This window comes from Hippocampus zosterae, chromosome 14 (genome assembly GCF_025434085.1).
Source record: "Hippocampus zosterae strain Florida chromosome 14, ASM2543408v3, whole genome shotgun sequence".
Classification (NCBI taxonomy): domain Eukaryota; kingdom Metazoa; phylum Chordata; class Actinopteri; order Syngnathiformes; family Syngnathidae; genus Hippocampus; species Hippocampus zosterae.
The window spans coordinates 8,249,801-8,267,424 of NC_067464.1; the positions used below are offsets into that span (position 1 = coordinate 8,249,801).

Here is a 17,624-nt window from a genome sequence, read left to right on the forward strand (position 1 = left end):
GAAAAAGCACATGCACACACACATTAATAAGTGATCATTTATCATAAAAGTCCGTCACCTGTGCAATACCGGCAATGAAAGCATTGAAGCATGTCGAGGTGCGCATCTTCTGAGGCGCAATCATGAAGCAGCCCTCCTGCTGGTCGTAACCCAGCAACACATACAGGTGGCGCTTCACCGTGTTGAAAGCCTTGGCGCTGCCAATGTCTGCCTCGGCGCTGCTCTTGTCTTTGGCCATGAATTTCATGAGTACCATGATGAGCTGGTGAACAGTCTGGTGATCGATGCCAGCGTCCTCTGGGAGCAGGTCTCGGATGATGCCGTCGTCTTCGGGAGACAGCGTCTGGCCTGCATGAGAGACTGAGGTAGTTGGAGTGTTGGAGCAAATGTGCTATCGGGTATTGGGGATTGAGCGGAGTACACACATGGGCGAAATTGTTGGTAACCTACCGTTCATGAAATAAAAACAATACAAAAATAAAAGAAGAAAAACATTGTCATGAACCTGTTCTTGAGTTCTCCAGCAGGTGGCAGTGGAAGGCTTCTCTTTCAGGGGGCACTCCTGCTGCCAATTGGATCATCGTGATTAAGTCATGTATTTAAGGACTGCCAAGATCCCATGTCGGATTATTGACCTTGTTGCTGTTCTTGCTTAAGTGTTGTTTTCAAGCCTTCTCGATCCAGTCGTTGGCCCTTTTGCATCTAGTTCCTTGGTCGTAAGTATTTATATTATTTTGTTTTGGACCTTGCTCTTGTTGCTCTTGTTTTTGACTCCAGTTATTTCATCTGTATTCTCGGATTAACTTTTTTTCACAAATTACTGACCAATCTAAAGTGTGAGCTGATAATAAATATTCATGGTTGATTAAACATACTATTCTTTGCTCTCCTGAAAAGTGATGAGTAAGCTTTTTATTTCATGTACAGGTATTGTACATATTAAGTGGAGGAGTAAAGGAGTTTCACATTTGGAGGTTTTACTTACCTGGCAGGACTTTCTCGATCATATCACCAAGTGTTGGGGCAGAGTGCTCTTGCCTGGTAAGCCTGAGAGCTACAAACCAAATACGAAGAGCACAGATCAGTGGTGCGACAGGAGAAGGTGTCACACGTCTGGGGGCACGCAAATGTTTTGAAAATTATCAGTCCCCAATCGGTATTCGTGATTAGTTGAAGCCCTGCACTTGTTTTACAACAAACCAGTCCCACTCCAGCAAGAGTGAGCTGCCGTCAATAATTCAGGTCGGTACATTCCGTCTGGATTGTGAGAACGCATGCACACCTTACACTGAGCCAAAGACTGAAAAAAATAAAACTGTGTTGTACACCTTTCAGTCCCACAGACCTCAATGCCATGTGTCATTTATTTTTTAATTCACCAATCACACCGTGCACGTATGTGGCTTTTATTTATTGATTTTCTTTATTTGGCTGCTTGTGCGGCGCCGGTTAATGTTGCTGCTGAATATTCATAAACGGTCATGTTTTCTTAGCAAATTATGTGGGCTGGATTGCTAACATCAGAGTCTCACAAATTTGGAGTGTACCAAGACATCTTGGGTTTAGTTCACCTTTGAGGAAAAAAATACAGATGGGATGTTGTAAGAAATGTTTAGGCCCAGATTCAGACTAAAATGGAGACCCTGGACTTTGCTTCGTAAACTACATTTTGTTGTTGTTGTGGTTTTTTGTGGGGTTTTGTCATGTGGTTATGTAATTGTCCTTGTCTCTTGTTGTATGTATTAATGTTGGTAACTAAAAAAAAAAAAAAAAAGAAAATGAGACCAATATAAATCACTGCAAAATTAAATTATTTGACCTACAACCCCATAATACTCAATCAAAATGTGAGCAGTTTTGAGGGGGGGAAATGAAAATACACCCCCGAAAAAATGTGGGTGCAAACGTGTACACAAGTTCTTATAATTGAGAACGTGGCTGCGTTCAAAAATTACCAATCACATCCAAAATTAACCTTGGTTCGATCAGACCAGAATACATTTTCTCCATTGCATTTAGGAACCTTTTGGCCGTGATTCCAAAAGGTATGTCTGGAGCAATCGCCGCTTTGCTCAATACTAAATGAACACATTCAGGATACATTTGAGCGAAGGGGACTAAGTGACCAATCCACACTACTCACATTGTCGGTTGCTCAGTGATTCGGGGAGTGAGAATGCCCGCTTGGACTCTGGCGGGCCGCCCTTCACGCTGTCACGCAGGGAGCGCACGCTCTTCTGCTGGTTCCTGGCAAAGCGCGCCCGTCGTATTTTCCACATTGCTGCATCACTGAGGTTCGCCACATTGGTTCGCACGGCAGTGATGGCTGTCAAAAGACAGGTTATTAGGAGTGTCGAATATAAATAGACTGTGATGTGGCTGTCGCAAGTCAAACGACGGTGTGGGACTTTGGCTTGATCATACTTGTAGGAAAAGGGAACTCCTTATTGCAGTCCAGGTGCAGCTGAGCCTCCAGTGATAATGTTTCAAAGCGGTTGACAAAGAACTCCCAGCTGAGAGCAGGTACGTCTTTCTTCAGGAAATGAAGCAAGAGTAGTTTGCTGAGGATGACGGGCCGATCCCTCACGACAGTGTCAAACTGGAAATCCAGGCAGAGGCACAAGCCCTGTATAGCACAGCGCCAATAAGTGCAGGAACACAAAATGTTGCACAGATACAAAACTGAAATGAATTCCTGGTGAATTCCAGCCCATTCATTTTTTCTGCATGCATCACTAGAAAGAACGGTTTTGAACACCCCCCTGCTATATCGTGTCGTCAGGATAAAGAAAGGCTATTGCTGTGAGCTGAAGGCCTGTATGAGGTGTTGACCTGCAGCGCTGGCCTTTTGATGGTGTCCAGCAGAAGTCTGGCTCGGGTGGCCACAGCCGGATTGACATCCTCCACCGAAGCCAGGAAGCAGCAGAAGGCGTGCGCCAAAGAGTACTTGAGCAGGTGGTTTTTAGTCACCGCGCCAATGTCGAGGAAGCGGCACAGCACCGCAACCTTCTCCACTATGAGAATAGAAAGAACAATAAAACAATTTAGACATTGGAGGTGTATATTTAAAATGAACATTGTCACGATAATGCCCTTGAATTTGCTGGAATATACCGTGTAGTGAGTGGTCCATTTTCTACAACACTTGTTAGCATTATAGCAGATAAACCATTCACGCTACCGTACAATACAGAATCTTAACCGTACACATGTGCTCCAAGGAACTCCACACAAGGAAAGATGAGATTTGAACCCTTCACATCACAACTATGTGGCAGATGTTCTGAATTCTAGGTAACCATACACATGAAAATAAAAACCAATCAAGCGGTAGGTTTTGGCACGCATTTGTTGAAGTTGCTTTCACCGCTGCAGTACTCCAGAATGAACACTGAGTGTCAGTGTTGGCTAATAACATTGACGTAGCCCGTCGGCACGTCACACTTGAGGAAACGTGTTCGCTGAATCACAAGTAGTTATTCCAACAAACGATTAGTGGGGCTTTGGGAAGATTGAAATATCACATTCATGTTGACATTAATTTACATGTAAGCATATCTTAAACCCACTAGGCTGAGAACACTTAGCTAAGAGATACATTTGTTTACACGGCAATAAGGACGAATGAATCAACACAAGCCTGGATTGCCTGTCCTTCAGAGGACATATCACTGATTCCCTCAAGGTCAAACTTGCAGCCAATAACAAGGTGGTTAAAAAAATCATTTCAAGCCGTCAATTCTTATTTGCCGGGTGTTCGAGCTGCACTGTAACCATGACAACAAGGGAGGAGATGGTTAGCAGTGGTGTAGGACGTACGTCATAGAAAGGGAAAGGGGGTCTTGTTCAGATGGTTCACTTGTACACTTACAAATCACAATTTTCGGACGTTAGGGCCATTTTGATAACCGGTGTTTATACATCTATGGGCAAGAACATTTAATCGAATCCAAAACAAGAGCTGCAACGAAAAGAAAAAAAAGCAGATGCGGAGAAGAAAACGTCTGTCATTTCACCTGCTTCAAATCGTATTTTCCAGTCTTTGCTGTTGAAGTTTGTGTTGATGAGGTTCCAGAAGATGTCCGCCCCGTGGGAGAGAGAGAGGGCGTGGAGGAGCTGAGGCACCGCCAGAGAGGCCAGCTGGCAAAACTCGGACTTCAACATCGACCACAGGCTGAAACAAAAATAGAAACGTATGGCATTTATCATTCTTACTTTGTCAATGCGTGTGGGCTGGCGCGGATGAAAAAGGTGGCATTTTGCACCTACCTTGGGATGAGCATTTTTTCCTGGATGTAGGCCAGAAACTGGGGGTGATCCTTACGGGCGAAGTACAAACACTCCCCGTGCAAACACAAGATCCTCAGACAGTTCAGCATGTTAAACAAGATGTCAGGTTCTTCAAATTTGAACATTTCCTGGGGAAAAAAAAAACCCTGACAAAGTAAACCCCCAAAACCACATATTCCTCAAGGCAATTTCTACCTGCGCTTAAGTTTACCTGCAGGATGGTGTATATAAGTTTTAAAGACACAGGAAGTTGCTGGTAGGAAAACCTCTTATCTGAGTTGTTCTTCAGAGCTGCAAAGAAAGAGAATCATTTTTCAATCATATTATTCCAGCCCACCTGAATCCAGTTCCTGCAACATGGGAAATACTTTTTAATGCACATAAATATTCAATAAAATAATCAAGCTGTTCAAAACTAACAAAAACATTGTAGCTCCCTTGAAGGTAGCAGAAGAAGCTCCTTGATGAGTTAACGCCAACACCATGACATCATTAATTCTGTATTCAAGACCTTTGACGGTCTCATGTTGCTATCACGCGCGGACAAAGGTCTCTGTAGGATATTAAATATATAAAAAAATATATACACTGTATACATTATTCCAGTAGGCAAGGCTAAATGTTGGCCTTCCGAAGATACAACTGTCAACACTTCGGGGGCATAGAGACTTCAGCTATTGTTTATTTAGCCACATTTGATGTTTTTTTTTTTTTTTTGTGCTGTTTGTCCTGTGACAGGATGCTAGATGGGGATGACACTTACGTGCAGTATCAGGAGAGTGGTTGTTGGGGTTGTCAGTGTGTGCTGCGCTTGGGTTGTCTTCTTCCTCACTTCCATTCTCCGCTCCAAGGGAGAAATCTGGCTGAGGAAGCAATAATGTTTCCTCTAAACTATCTGTCGGTTCCTGCGGAGAAAATCGGTCACATGTTTCCCCATCAAGGCAGAAGATGAGTCGGGGTGTTTGGGGACACGGCACGCTATTTAAAAGCTTTAGTCGCAAACACACAGGGTTCATTAAGATTCAGTGGAATAAAAATGCACACTGCGTCTCACCACCAGGCGTATCTCTTCCCGGGGGGTCAGCCTTTGCAAAAGCTCGCAGCCCAGCTGGTAACAGAGGATGCTGGATTGGCAGAGGCTGCACTCCAGGGCCTTCTCATCCTTCTGGCAGGTGTGCGAGCCCCCCCACGGGGCTTGGAAGACATTGTTGATGATCCCTACAATATCTTTCCCCAGGCTGGTGTCTAAACCGAGCATCACACCGTCATCTTGCAGCTCCATCTGGGACAGCAAGCGGGGAGATGGCCGTTAAAAATACAGAAAAGGAATCGGAGCACGACGCACCAATCTCCAGGTCCCACCTGTGAGTGTTGTTGGTATCGCTTTGATGCACTTGTCACGAATTGAGTGATAACTATATACGGCGCTCATTACACTTCTATGTACAATACGATTAAGAAGGTCACCTGTTTTAGTATGAGGTCAAACATGAGGATGAAACAGCCCAGGTTCATGTCGTCGTCGTCACAATCTAAATCCAAGGCACAGTGGCCAGTGGCGTGGCCCAGGTTTTTAAACGGACTACAGCGTAGCGGACTGCGGAACGGGCTCCTGAAAGGACTTGGGAACGGGCTGAGGGTGTTGTGCTGCCCGCGGCGCCCCGGATCTGACACCACACTCACCTACGTGGACAGAACCCATCATAATACCATCATATAGTCCTGTATGGTGAAAGCATTCAACTTGATCCTTGTACACCCCCCCCCCCAAAAAAAAACCCACAACATAAAACTGGTAACATTTCGTTTTTGGCAATATTCCATCATCAACAAGTCATGCTAGCAATATACAGGTAGGTGTATTGCAGCTTCTCTGCGCACGCATGTTAGTGAGCTGTTGGCATTTTTTTGGGGCAGAAGGAGAAGTGAAGTGTGGCTACATTTTACGAGCAGCTGCAAGAATTTTATACGACAGCTCTAAAATACAGTTTACTGTATGAACATTCAAACTGTTTCTTTAACCAATCAAATTTAAAATTTAGCATTTTCTAATGAATAATATGTATCTCCATTGTGTATGATGTATTTCATCAAATTGATTAATGATTATGTCTTAGACATGTTTTTAGGTAATAACGGATGACCTATGTGGCACATCCATGATGAAAATTTCAGAAAAGTACATCAGTTTAAAATGTTAAGGCTCAGCCCTGACTTGTCAGTCAGACTGCAATGGAAATGTAAATGGGAGAGTTACATCTATATTGCAAGTTAAGTTAAATGAAGCTCTTTCGGGATTCTATATTTAGAATTTGGCAGTTCCCATGGCAACATCCAGTACATCTCGGTGAATGGGAGAAATCAAATCCAACAGCAGTTCGAAAGCGTTCAGTCTTCCGAAAACACAGGCGTCCATGAATTGACCTTCGAGTGATGTAAAGTAAGTTCACTTTTTTTTTTCCTCCTCACCCTGCGAGCTCCAGTGCTGCTAGTCAGATCGGAGAAACGTGCCTTCCTCTGATTGGCCAGCTCCTTCAAAGAGTTCACGCCATCTGAGAACATCCCAATTAGCAACTGCAGAGGCACCACGATATCCAGCTCTGACAGCACCTAGGACCATTTAAAGGGACATGTGAGTTTGAAGACTGCTCGGACACCATTAAATAAAAAACGTCATATTGATTGATATTTCTATTTGAACAAAAAATGTGTGATCATGTTTCAAGTTTTGTATTTCGCTTGGTTGGTCTGTCTGCATTTATGCAACAATGACGATGCAAATGTGCTGCAAATCGTTTTTAACACAGCAAATGACTTTTCTTTTTTTTCTTTTTTTAAATAGCGGGACATGACATATAACAGTGGCAAACCACCACTTCTCTCTATGATCCGAATCTGACCTATTTACTAAATCTAAATTAATGCAGTCTCTCCCTCACAGTTGTGTCAGAAAACTTGAAAATGATCCACGGTGGCAAGCTCTAACTGCATATGGGATAGAAGCCCAAATCTCTCCTCTCTCTCTGTCTCATTCTGTGACCCAGATCCATATTCAGCAGGCTCCTGCCCAGACTTGACACTCTACGACAACCTGTTCAATTCACACGCACTGTGGACAGAACCACGGGATGGTCAATGGGAAGACAGCGTGAGTCTGTGTGTGGGTGTATGCGTACATGCAACCACAGCAGAGCTTGCTCTTGCACGGACGCCGGATAGCCGGAAAATCTGCAGCTGATGAAGCCAAACATTTCTTCCATGGAGAAGGGAAGGGGGCACAGCTCAATGTCAAACATCTTGCTGCATGAACAAGACAGAGGGGGGAAAAAATTATGTGAACTATCCAACCCAAAACCATGACATGTTTGACAGCTCAACTTCGAACTAGAAAACAAGGTTGCGCGTATGTGAACATAATTAGGCACTATATTCTAATTTCAAAAGAGGTTTGGCAAATATATTCATTACATTTACTACCCAGCATTAGAAAGAGAACAAAAATATTGATACACTGCCCCACTTTTACTGAAGGTGTTTGGGAAAACTGGGACAATGCTGTCATGGGCAGCGCCTGCTCTTAAACATCCATCCATCCATTTTCTGATCCGCTTATCCTCACGAGGGTCGCGGGGCTTGCTGGAGCCTATCCCAGCTGTCTTCGGGCAATAGGTGGGGGACACCCTGAACCGTTTGCCAGCCAATCGCAGGGCACACATAGACGAACAACCATCCGCGCTCCCACTCACACGTAGGGACAATTTAGAGTGTTCCATTAACCTGCCACGCATGTTTTTGGAATGTTGGACCAAAACAGAGTACCCGAAGAAAACCCACGCAGGCATGGGGAGAACATGCAAACGCCACACAGGAAGGCCAGAGCCAAAATCGAATCCTGCACCTCTGCACTGCGAGGTCGACACGCCTACCAGTCGACCACCGGGCCACCACTTAAACATTAGTTACTCAAATACCGTATGTACTTAGATACTTGAATGACGGTCACATTTACCTTAGGACTTCCCGGAACTCTTTGAGCTGCTGGTCGGGCACCTCTGTGCGGATGGCCTCCAGCCACTCGGGCATGAAACATTCCCAAAGTGGTTGGCTGATGACATTGTAAGGAATCAGGCACAGGATGCGGTTTAGACCCTCCTTCAGTTGGGTCACTGTGCTACAGGACTTGTCCCAATAACCTCCAACCTAAGAGCAATATACAATGCACAACCCAATGATTGACTGGTAACCAGCGTCTTCTGCCTCCAGCCCTGCTCCCTGCAGTTATCGTATTTTCTAGACTATAAGGCGCTTCGGAGTATAAGGCACACTTTCAATGAATGGCCTATTTTAAAACTGTTTTCATATGTATCCACTAGATGGAGCTATGCTAAAGGGAGTACAATAGAATACAGCTTTATTTTTTATAGAACTTTCACAACCGGCGAAGCTTTAAGAAAGCTCTTCACAGAACATTTCAAATAGTACGTCCAAGAAATCAGAATATTGACCCATATATAAGGTGCATCGGATTATGAGGCACACTGTCGCCTTTTGAGAAAATTGGAATGCTTTTAGATGCGCCATATCATGCGGAAAATACGGTACGTTGGATTTTCGTAGATAAACACTTTTCAACTTCCGTGTCATGTCTGTTTCCAGGTCCTAATTCCACTCTTCACGTGACACTCAGGTACCAATACTGTACCAGTATCAGTGCCGGTACTATTTGCTATACTCATGTTTAAAAAAAGGATTTGCTAGTACGGCTTTGACTAAATTTTCAAATACATATACCATCCGGGTAGGTTGATGAGGAGCCACAGCGTGAGAAGTATTTGAAAACACAGGTGTCAAACTTAAGGCAGAGGGTCCAAATGCAGCCTACCACATTATTTAAAGTGGGCCACAAAGCCATATTATGTGCGTCGAATTCAAGTTTCTTGCTTAAAATACCAAACCTGCAAGTTGTCTTCTCTTTTAATAACATTGAGATATTGCAAGAATTTGATTTCATCATAAGTGAGTGAATTCCCCTTTTAAAACGAACTAACAAATAGTTGACATTTTTTACTGGCTTCTAATTTCAAAACAAGTCACCCATCAATTTCTTGAATAAATGTGATAATATGAATTATCATACAGTTACATTGATTCATAGTTGTAATGGCCCTGTGAGGGAAATCATAACCACAATGTGACCTTACCCTGGCAAACTCGACGGGTTTGGGCAGGAGACACATGACCATGACGTCAAATCGCACATCACACACCGTCTTTAGCCACTTGGTGACAAACTGTGGCTTTAGTTTCTCTACCAGGCTTCCCACCTCGTCGTCCATCATGTAGGCGGTAGAGTGAAACCACTGAAAGACCATACTGACCAGCCGGGCCAGACTCTCAGTGGGTGTGTTCTCATTGGGGGTACACAGGCTCACCTGTGCATTGAAGTGACGTTCAGAGAAGCAGAGCAATAAGCCACATGGTTGCGATAAGAATGTGTGTTTCCTTATCTCATGTTCCCTGTTATTGACAGACATGGCAACGGGCCTTCAGTACACACCAGGAACCAGATGCCAAATTGACTGAGGAGGCGCTGGTCGTGCTGGTCGTCCTCCTTGTTATCAAAATCGATGTTGTCCAAAGAGTGGTGTGAGGAAGACATGCCCATCTGCCGTCGCCTGTTCAGCTCAACCTCGCGTTGCTCTGCGTGGATTTCAGCCTCTTTCAGCAAGCTGGAAAAATATGGAGGGATAGTAAAGGACACACTCCCTGGATGCAACACACAAACGCACATCAGATGGGACAGCAGGAACACCATCTGCGGACATCTAATTGAACATTAACATTATTATTGTGGTTGAAGTTTGCCATGGGTGGAGAAATGCCCCATATCAGACTCAGCTGTTTCTTAAATGTTCTCAGTTACGACACTTGTGATTACCAAAACAGCTCACAGAATGACAAAGTGCTGATGTAAATCACGATCAACTACAACCACAATAGCTTTGATCAGACAAAAAGCAATATTTGGTTATATTATCTAGTTATTTATCCAGCTAATAATAATAATAATAAAACACATCTTAGTATGAAGTTTATAATGATACTAATGTAGCCTGTACTACCGGAGACAAATTCCTTGTGTGTTCTACATACTTGGCCGATAAAGACAATTCTGAATCTGATTCTTATTCTGATGAGGCATTTTAGTTCTTCTTATTTTCTGATAGTAACAAATGATTATCTTTGTAAAGGCTGATTTGTTTGATGCAGCTTTTGTGTTGGGTTCTCACTTTGCAGATGCACCTAATGTATTGTCCATAGAATGTTCAGTAAAACAGGAGTTATGCTAATCTTGATTTAACAAATCTCCATCTTCATCTATAAACCAATTAACAGGATCACGGAGATGTGAATTCACCTTATAACAGCTTCCACGGTGCAAACTAGCTCCTCTGCCCCACACTCCCGGGTGTTGATCGGAGGAGGGGAAGTCTGGTACAGATGAGTCTCCGCCGCAGCCCCCACCTCGCTACTGTGGTGGTTGACATGGCAACGCTTGCAATAGCGGACAGGCCGGTTACCATGACGCCCGCAGCAACCGGCCGAGAAGCAGGTGACCACAGCCCTCCTGACGTGAGAGCTACAGTTCTGAGAAGACGCGGGTCCAAGTCATAAAGGGGAAGACACTCGACAGTTTCTGATTCCTGATGTGACATTCATATCATGACATGTCTCAAAATCACAGTTGCATTTGCTGAGAAACATCCATCTCTCCACATCTGCTGGGATTCAAAAAAAAAATCTTTTTGCGTCCCCACTGTCTCAAGCTTCTAAAAATAAAAAAGCATGGCACGAGGGAGCCATCCTAATCTGATCAGCCTCTAATCTATTGCCATTAGAGGGATGCAATGCAGCCGATCAAATTAACATATTTGTCCTCAGATGGTAACGGCCCTCATTCAATCACCCATCTTTCAGCAGCGTTGCACGCATGATGTTGCATTTCTAAATGCTCACGATATTTTGAAAGATTTGGGACCGCTGGCGTGTTCACCATGGACAATATGACACGCAATGAGCGGAAGGAATGATGACTCAATTAATAATGAAAGCTCCGGTGTAAATCCAGGTGGGAGTTGAAAGGGCTTTCTGAGATGAGTGGAGCAAAGCCTGCTGCAAAGGAGGAGAGGATGTGGACGTGGATTAAATGTTCTGGACAAACTGGTTGGAGGCAGGCTGTTTCCATGGACAACGCAGGGTCGCAAAGCCTGACTGCTAACTGGAATCCTGGAGATCATCTCGCATTCAATATTCCAGTTGTCGTTCGGGAGCAATCACTTTGTTTAAGCCCCATCAGCAAAATAAGATGCACCCCTTTCAGTTTCATTTAGAGATTATTTTACATGTGTACTAAGTTAAATGAATGCACTGTGAATCGGGGGAACACATTTTACTCCTCCTGCTCTACCTTATTGCACAATATACGGACTGCATACAGATACAGAATCCCTGTATAAGTCCAGAAGTTTAAGTTAATTTTCATTTGATGATTTGAAATCATGTGACTGGAAATGTCACCAAAAATAAAGAGAAATTAATGTCAAATCATATTTTTTCACACACCCCCAATAGCTGTACCACGACCAGGGAGGTGATTTAAAACATATAATAAAGATAATACAATAATTGAATTGATTTCTACACTGATTCAGAGAGTCCAATGCATTCCATTGTCATTTATGGCTGAAAATCGCTTTACGCTCCCTGCACCCATACTAGTTTAGTTTAGTGTAGTTCAGCCACCAAATTATCGGGTGTGGAGGGGGCGTGTCAAAGTCCTTGGAATGCCAGAACGTCCAACATGGCATAGAGCCAACTGCCAAAATCCCAAAAACGCCAAGCAGTGCTTGCACCGGCACAAAAATCATGATGCAGTAGTTTTAAGTCTACAAATACCGAGCCCGTAGTGTTGTACTTTGTGAGTTGGGCATTACATTTCAAAATTGTGATTATTTATGATTGATTATTTATGTACATATAATTCTTACCTTCTTTTGACAAATTGCAGATATTTCAGCTGCAAATCAAATTAAGAGTATTATTTACATCGCCAACAAGGGGGGGGGGGGGGGGAGAAATCAGCGTATCTTTTAAAGTAGGGGTGTGAAACCTACAGACTGTGGGTCATATGCAGTCCTCGAGACCATTTGATCTGGTCTGTCAACGGATTCTAAAAAAACCTGAGAGCAGCTTTTTTTTCATACATTTAGTACGGTTTCCCACCCCTGTTTTAAAGGATCACGTGTGACAAATTCTACATATTTATTCAATTTTTTAAAATGGGGGACAGACACTCATATGTAAAGTAGTTAAAACCAAGGTTAGGAATGCTCACCTTGGGGCAGAAGAACATCAACAAGCCATTCAGCGTGGTCTCTGAAAAGGTGGGAACAATGTGTAAACTATGTTTTATTTACTGGCAACCCTCCTCCATATACGAGACAAGAAAGTCAACCTTGGATATAGAAAGAAATGATGGAAGGCAGGAAGGATGTCATTTTAAGAATGTTATGTCATTAAAGCAGAGGTGACGATTGAGCAATGGAAAGAAGGAAGTAGGGCTAGGTAATTTCCTTATTTCATTGCTTAGGATTGTTGTTTTTTGTTTGTTTGTTTATTTTATTGGTAATCTTGGCTGGAAATACCTAGCATACCCTTTTTCAGTTTTTCTAGTTAGTCAAAAAACCCTGTCCTCTTGAATAGGAGGATTTCTTATAAATACTTGATATATAAACATTCTTTGCTCTGATTGGAAGAAGGTTCTCCTCAAATTGAGTGTGGAAATCAGCATCCTCTGATTGGTAAATCGACGATATACCGGTATCTTTGTTGGTCATGTTGGGAATTCACCAGGTGTTGCATACCCGGCTATTCGCTGACTGCACTCCTCACATATGTAAAGAGGAGGCGGCTTGTCTCCCAGGGCAACAGAAAGCGTGGGATCTATACACATCTGCAAAAGAAAAAAGTCATGTCAAATCATGTATACTTGCCAATGCTATGTTAATGAACTATACACAATGTTATATTTTCTATGGGTGTCGCTCAAAGAACTCAACAGTACAGTCTTAGTACACTATTTCATCCTTGCTAAAGAAATACTGTCACACCACAACCAGTCTCTCCATGCCTCGCTATGAATGGCTTCCTGCATATGGTGCACTGTGCTCCCTTGCAACCTGTGCCTGGCAAAGAGTGCACTGTGAATTACTGTTCCCAGAACCTCCATCTCCAAGGGCTACGTGGGGTCACCGCTTCCAATTAAGCGTCGTCCTCCCCTCCCCCCCAACAGCTCAAAGTAATTGAAATCCGTCTCCTGTCCCTGCTCCTGCTCACACTCTATTTGTCCATTTTGAGCATGGCTGCATGGAGGCAGACCAAGCAAATAAAAGAGAACAACAAACAGCAGAGGCTAGTCTGTGTGCATCTGTATTTGTGTGTGTGCGTGTGTGTCTGTGCGTAGTGATGTTATCATTACAGCTGCTTGGATGTTCACTGATTTATTTACCGTGGGGCTCACAAAAGCAAACACGCTGATGTGTGTGCTCGAACAATCTGCAGCATGCCACATGCACTCCCTGTAAAGTTCATGTGTGAATCTTGCAACACAGATCAGTTAAATAACCACCAGCACCCACCCACCCCGCAAAAAACAACAACAACAACAACAAACAGAACAATAGAAACACATTTAAGGCACATCTTGATTTGGGTCACCTTGACAGCAGGTTTATTGATGGCATTGTGGCACTCAATATGTTGACAGTGAATGGGGTTCCAGGCTGTTAGGAATAAATGGCAGTTGGGAAAATGCAGAGCTTTGGTTAGTTCAAGGACATTTAGAGCCGGGAGATGAAATCTAAAAAAGATCTGACCGGTGTACTGCAGCCCTCGGTATTCACTGATGGCTCCCGGTGGTTTCAGGTTGGGCCAGTAATGAAACAGCATCTGCACTGCTGGAGGCTTGACTTGTGATGGGCCATAAGATATGACATAAAGAAGGTCCTGCACACAATAAATATGTCAAGTATACAAGAGCTGTGGGAAAACTCTCATTTAAAACAATGATCTGAGTGGTGTTAAGAGAACAATATTTTTACAATGCGGCATTAATATCTTTGTTGAGGCTTTGAATCCATTCCTAAAGCTACTGTCATCTCATTAGCTTGTTTGCTAACGGTGATGCAACCACTGGCTAAGCCACCTTTAGTTTGGTACCAAAGATGGGGAAACAGGGAGATATACTTAAAATTCACTTAGTAATTATTGAAACAAAGTCAATGAGAGGTAGCCAAATACCGAACAAGATATTCCTTGTAACTTGGGAACACTTTGCTGTTTCCTTCAGTTTTAGTTTTACGTTTAAGGAAAAGCTTAGTTTCATATTATCTTACAAGTGGCGCATATGCATGCTTTATTTTCCTCAACAAGAAAACACAATGTATTCAAAAACACACAACTATTTGTTTATCAACTCTAGAATTTGGTACGTAGTAGTTTTTATTATTTTGTGTATCTATAGGAAGCCAACAGTTTACCTAAGTTTGTGTTGTTTTTTTAATACTCTTTAACTCTTTTTTTGTTGTTGACTGATATGTTCAATGCTTTTTAAAAGTTACAGTATCAAACCCATATATATAGATAATACTAAGTATTGTATTTTTTTATATGCATGTGATACAATAAAAAAAAAACAGACGATAAAGACAACAAAGGAAACTAAACATTTTTCAAACTGCAATTCAAGTCAAAACCAGATAAAGATACCTTCCACACTTCCTGTTTGTGCTTCATTAGACACTCCAGCAACTGACAGTGATAAACTGGGAAAGAGCAGAGGTATTAATCATTTTATAAATTATTTTACATAAATATATATGGATAAAAGTATTAGAATAGAACTTTTATGTTGAATCGATTCATGCACAGGTGCCAAACTGAAGGACTGAGTTCCAGATCTGGCCCCAATCATTTTATGTGGCCCGCAAAGGCAAATCCTGTGTAATTTCTTGTCAAAATATGAAAATTGCAAATTGTCTTCACATTTACTAACAGTGAGATACTTCAAGCATGTCTGTCATAATCTCCCTTTAAAAATAAATTGAAAATAGTTGAAAAAACATTTCTACTGGATTCTGTATATGTGATAATATGAGGTATCATACATTTATATGAGTTGAAAGTCAAGGGCAGCAAACAGGGCGGATTACCTGGATTTGTAGTGTACTGCATTGCTATCATTAGCATAGAGGAAGCAGACAGATTAACATACGCTGGGACTCCCCCCTCCCTCCGCGTGGATCCCACTGCATTTGAGAGGGGAAAAAAAGACTGTCAACCACTTGATTAACTTGATTTTGTGGTACAGTATTTGCTTTATTTTTGAAATTTTGTACAGGTAGCGAGCAATATGTAGATGTTTCCTGTCTCTAAAGCAGATCTAGGTGGAGTCCATCGCTACACTGTACTTTAAGGAACAGGCTACGTTAATGTCCAAATTGTTGGACTCTAAAGATAAGTGCATGTCCCTTTGCCATCAACGCCAAAACGATAACTTTAAAGTTAAGGTGAAGGGTACAAACTAAACTTTCTACTCTTTCTGAGGGTAGAATAAGCCTTTTCGGCTTCTATGCTTGATGTATACATACGCTTCATTGTAAGTCACTAGGATATGCTTATATGTGGAGATATTGACTTCATGAGGGCATACTCACATATGGCCATGGGAAGGAAAGAGGTGCTGAGGTACTCAATGATGTCTTTGTGGAGGAAAGGGGGAAATGTGGCTAAAGTGGAGATCATAGTATAGGGCAAAGTGCTGAGAATATCATCACTGAGAAAGGGCAGAAGGCAAGTTGTTGTGTAAAATATGGACTGGCCCAGATCTGATGAGAAAGAGGAGAGGCAAAAAAAAAAAGACAAAGAGAGATACACAGACACTCATTCAATGAGCTGTACATACAGTACTCACATACTGGATGCAGCCACAGTGCTAAAAAACTTACATTACTACATTTCATCAATTATCAGTACAGTCATGAAATAAAATCGTAACGCGCGCTTTCTTGGAAAGCTGCTAAAAGTAAAGTTTGCACTCAGTAAAAGTGGAGCATTCTAGTCAAGGTGATGGGATTTCATGCTTTCTGGCTTTCTTTAACAGTGGTAAAATATTCATGAGGAAAAAATGAAATAAAAAGAGCACCGACTGCGAAACAAAAACTGGCAATCATTCCCTGGTATACTTAACAATGTCAAACTTTGCCTGACAGTATGCATACGTTTTCCATTTAGCGTAATGTGCTTCCACATGAGCATAAACATTTCCGCCCACTGCACATAACAAACATGCAGTCGAATACGATGCACAGAAGAGGAGGCCAATGGCTGGTGCGTCCAATGGCTTATGAACGATTAGGTTGACAGGATCCAGCGTGCTCCCAATCACCCCATGCATCCCTCAAGATCCTCAGCAGGACTTCTCTCCATCCCGTTACAAAAGAGGCCAAAAAAGCGGAAGTGGCTTCATGCAGGCCAGGCGGCTCAGGGGGGGATGATGATGACAAACAGTGGCGCACTGGGGCCTTGACTCACCATGCTGACCGTGCTGCAGCAGGGGCACCAGGTCAAGCAGGGTCACGAGGGTCACATAGAGGCCCTGATAGTCCAGAGAGGGGTACTCTGAGAGCTGAGCGTCCCGACTCTGCTGCCCCTGCCCCCCGCGGTCTGACGGGGCATCGCGCAGAACGCTGTAAAGGAGGGAGCGAGTAACTGTAGGGTTGATGGAACTGACTTGTGGTCTTAGAGATGGGGTGAGTGGGAATGGCACAGGAAAAAGACACATGGTCATGGGCACGGCCAATTTGGAAGCTTCCTGGTTCTCCTTCCTGCCTGTGCGGGACAGAATGCTGCTCCGGGATTGGGAGGGGGAGGGAAGGGGAGGGGAGGGGAGGGAAGGGGAACAAGGGAAAAAAAGAGACAACAAAGACACAAAAAAACAGCACATTACATTGAAATGGCACTACAGAGACAGCGTAAATAGAAAAAAACAAACCCAGATAAACCCCACATAGGATGCAGTGTCTCACTATTTGACTGGATTGCCCTGCTCGGTCTGTTCACAGTGACTTGGAATTCAATTTGCCTTGATATTGTCAAACTTGGAAAAAGAAAAACCAAAAAAATATGAGCACATACTGCGATGATCACTGCATCTCATGCGTATCTGGTGACAAGGAGCAAAAATATAAAAAATGGCATGTTTTCAGTGGCAACCC

General features: G+C 43.0%; 1 protein-coding gene across 11 annotated transcripts in view; it reads right to left on the reverse strand.

Moving 5' to 3' along the window:
- The window catches only part of LOC127615201 (protein unc-79 homolog), a 37,822-nt gene that overhangs the window by 11,680 nt on the left and 8,518 nt on the right, over positions 1 to 17,624 (reverse strand). For 6 of the 11 annotated variants that reach the window (XM_052086803.1, XM_052086797.1, XM_052086800.1 and 3 more), the window contains exons 3-29: positions 16,942 to 17,255; positions 16,065 to 16,235; positions 15,561 to 15,656; positions 15,118 to 15,173; positions 14,226 to 14,355; positions 14,068 to 14,132; positions 13,215 to 13,303; positions 12,686 to 12,726; positions 12,339 to 12,367; positions 10,709 to 10,938; positions 9,848 to 10,019; positions 9,492 to 9,722; positions 8,300 to 8,490; positions 7,467 to 7,590; positions 6,760 to 6,900; positions 5,758 to 5,973; positions 5,345 to 5,572; positions 5,054 to 5,195; positions 4,502 to 4,581; positions 4,270 to 4,418; positions 4,017 to 4,174; positions 2,833 to 3,014; positions 2,425 to 2,626; positions 2,144 to 2,326; positions 986 to 1,054; positions 506 to 562; positions 59 to 348 (exon numbers count right to left, since the gene is read on the reverse strand). In XM_052086803.1, the coding sequence (XP_051942763.1) occupies positions 59 to 348; positions 506 to 562; positions 986 to 1,054; positions 2,144 to 2,326; positions 2,425 to 2,626; positions 2,833 to 3,014; positions 4,017 to 4,174; positions 4,270 to 4,418; positions 4,502 to 4,581; positions 5,054 to 5,195; positions 5,345 to 5,572; positions 5,758 to 5,973; positions 6,760 to 6,900; positions 7,467 to 7,590; positions 8,300 to 8,490; positions 9,492 to 9,722; positions 9,848 to 10,019; positions 10,709 to 10,938; positions 12,339 to 12,367; positions 12,686 to 12,726; positions 13,215 to 13,303; positions 14,068 to 14,132; positions 14,226 to 14,355; positions 15,118 to 15,173; positions 15,561 to 15,656; positions 16,065 to 16,235; positions 16,942 to 17,197 (3,978 nt within the window). In that variant the 5' untranslated portion in view covers positions 17,198 to 17,255. The remainder of the gene's footprint in view (positions 1 to 58; positions 349 to 505; positions 563 to 985; positions 1,055 to 2,143; positions 2,327 to 2,424; positions 2,627 to 2,832; positions 3,015 to 4,016; positions 4,175 to 4,269; positions 4,419 to 4,501; positions 4,582 to 5,053; positions 5,196 to 5,344; positions 5,573 to 5,757; positions 5,974 to 6,759; positions 6,901 to 7,466; positions 7,591 to 8,299; positions 8,491 to 9,491; positions 9,723 to 9,847; positions 10,020 to 10,708; positions 10,939 to 12,338; positions 12,368 to 12,685; positions 12,727 to 13,214; positions 13,304 to 14,067; positions 14,133 to 14,225; positions 14,356 to 15,117; positions 15,174 to 15,560; positions 15,657 to 16,064; positions 16,236 to 16,941; positions 17,256 to 17,624) is intronic. The other 5 variants (XM_052086802.1, XM_052086801.1, XM_052086806.1 and 2 more) reach the window with 3 other exon arrangements.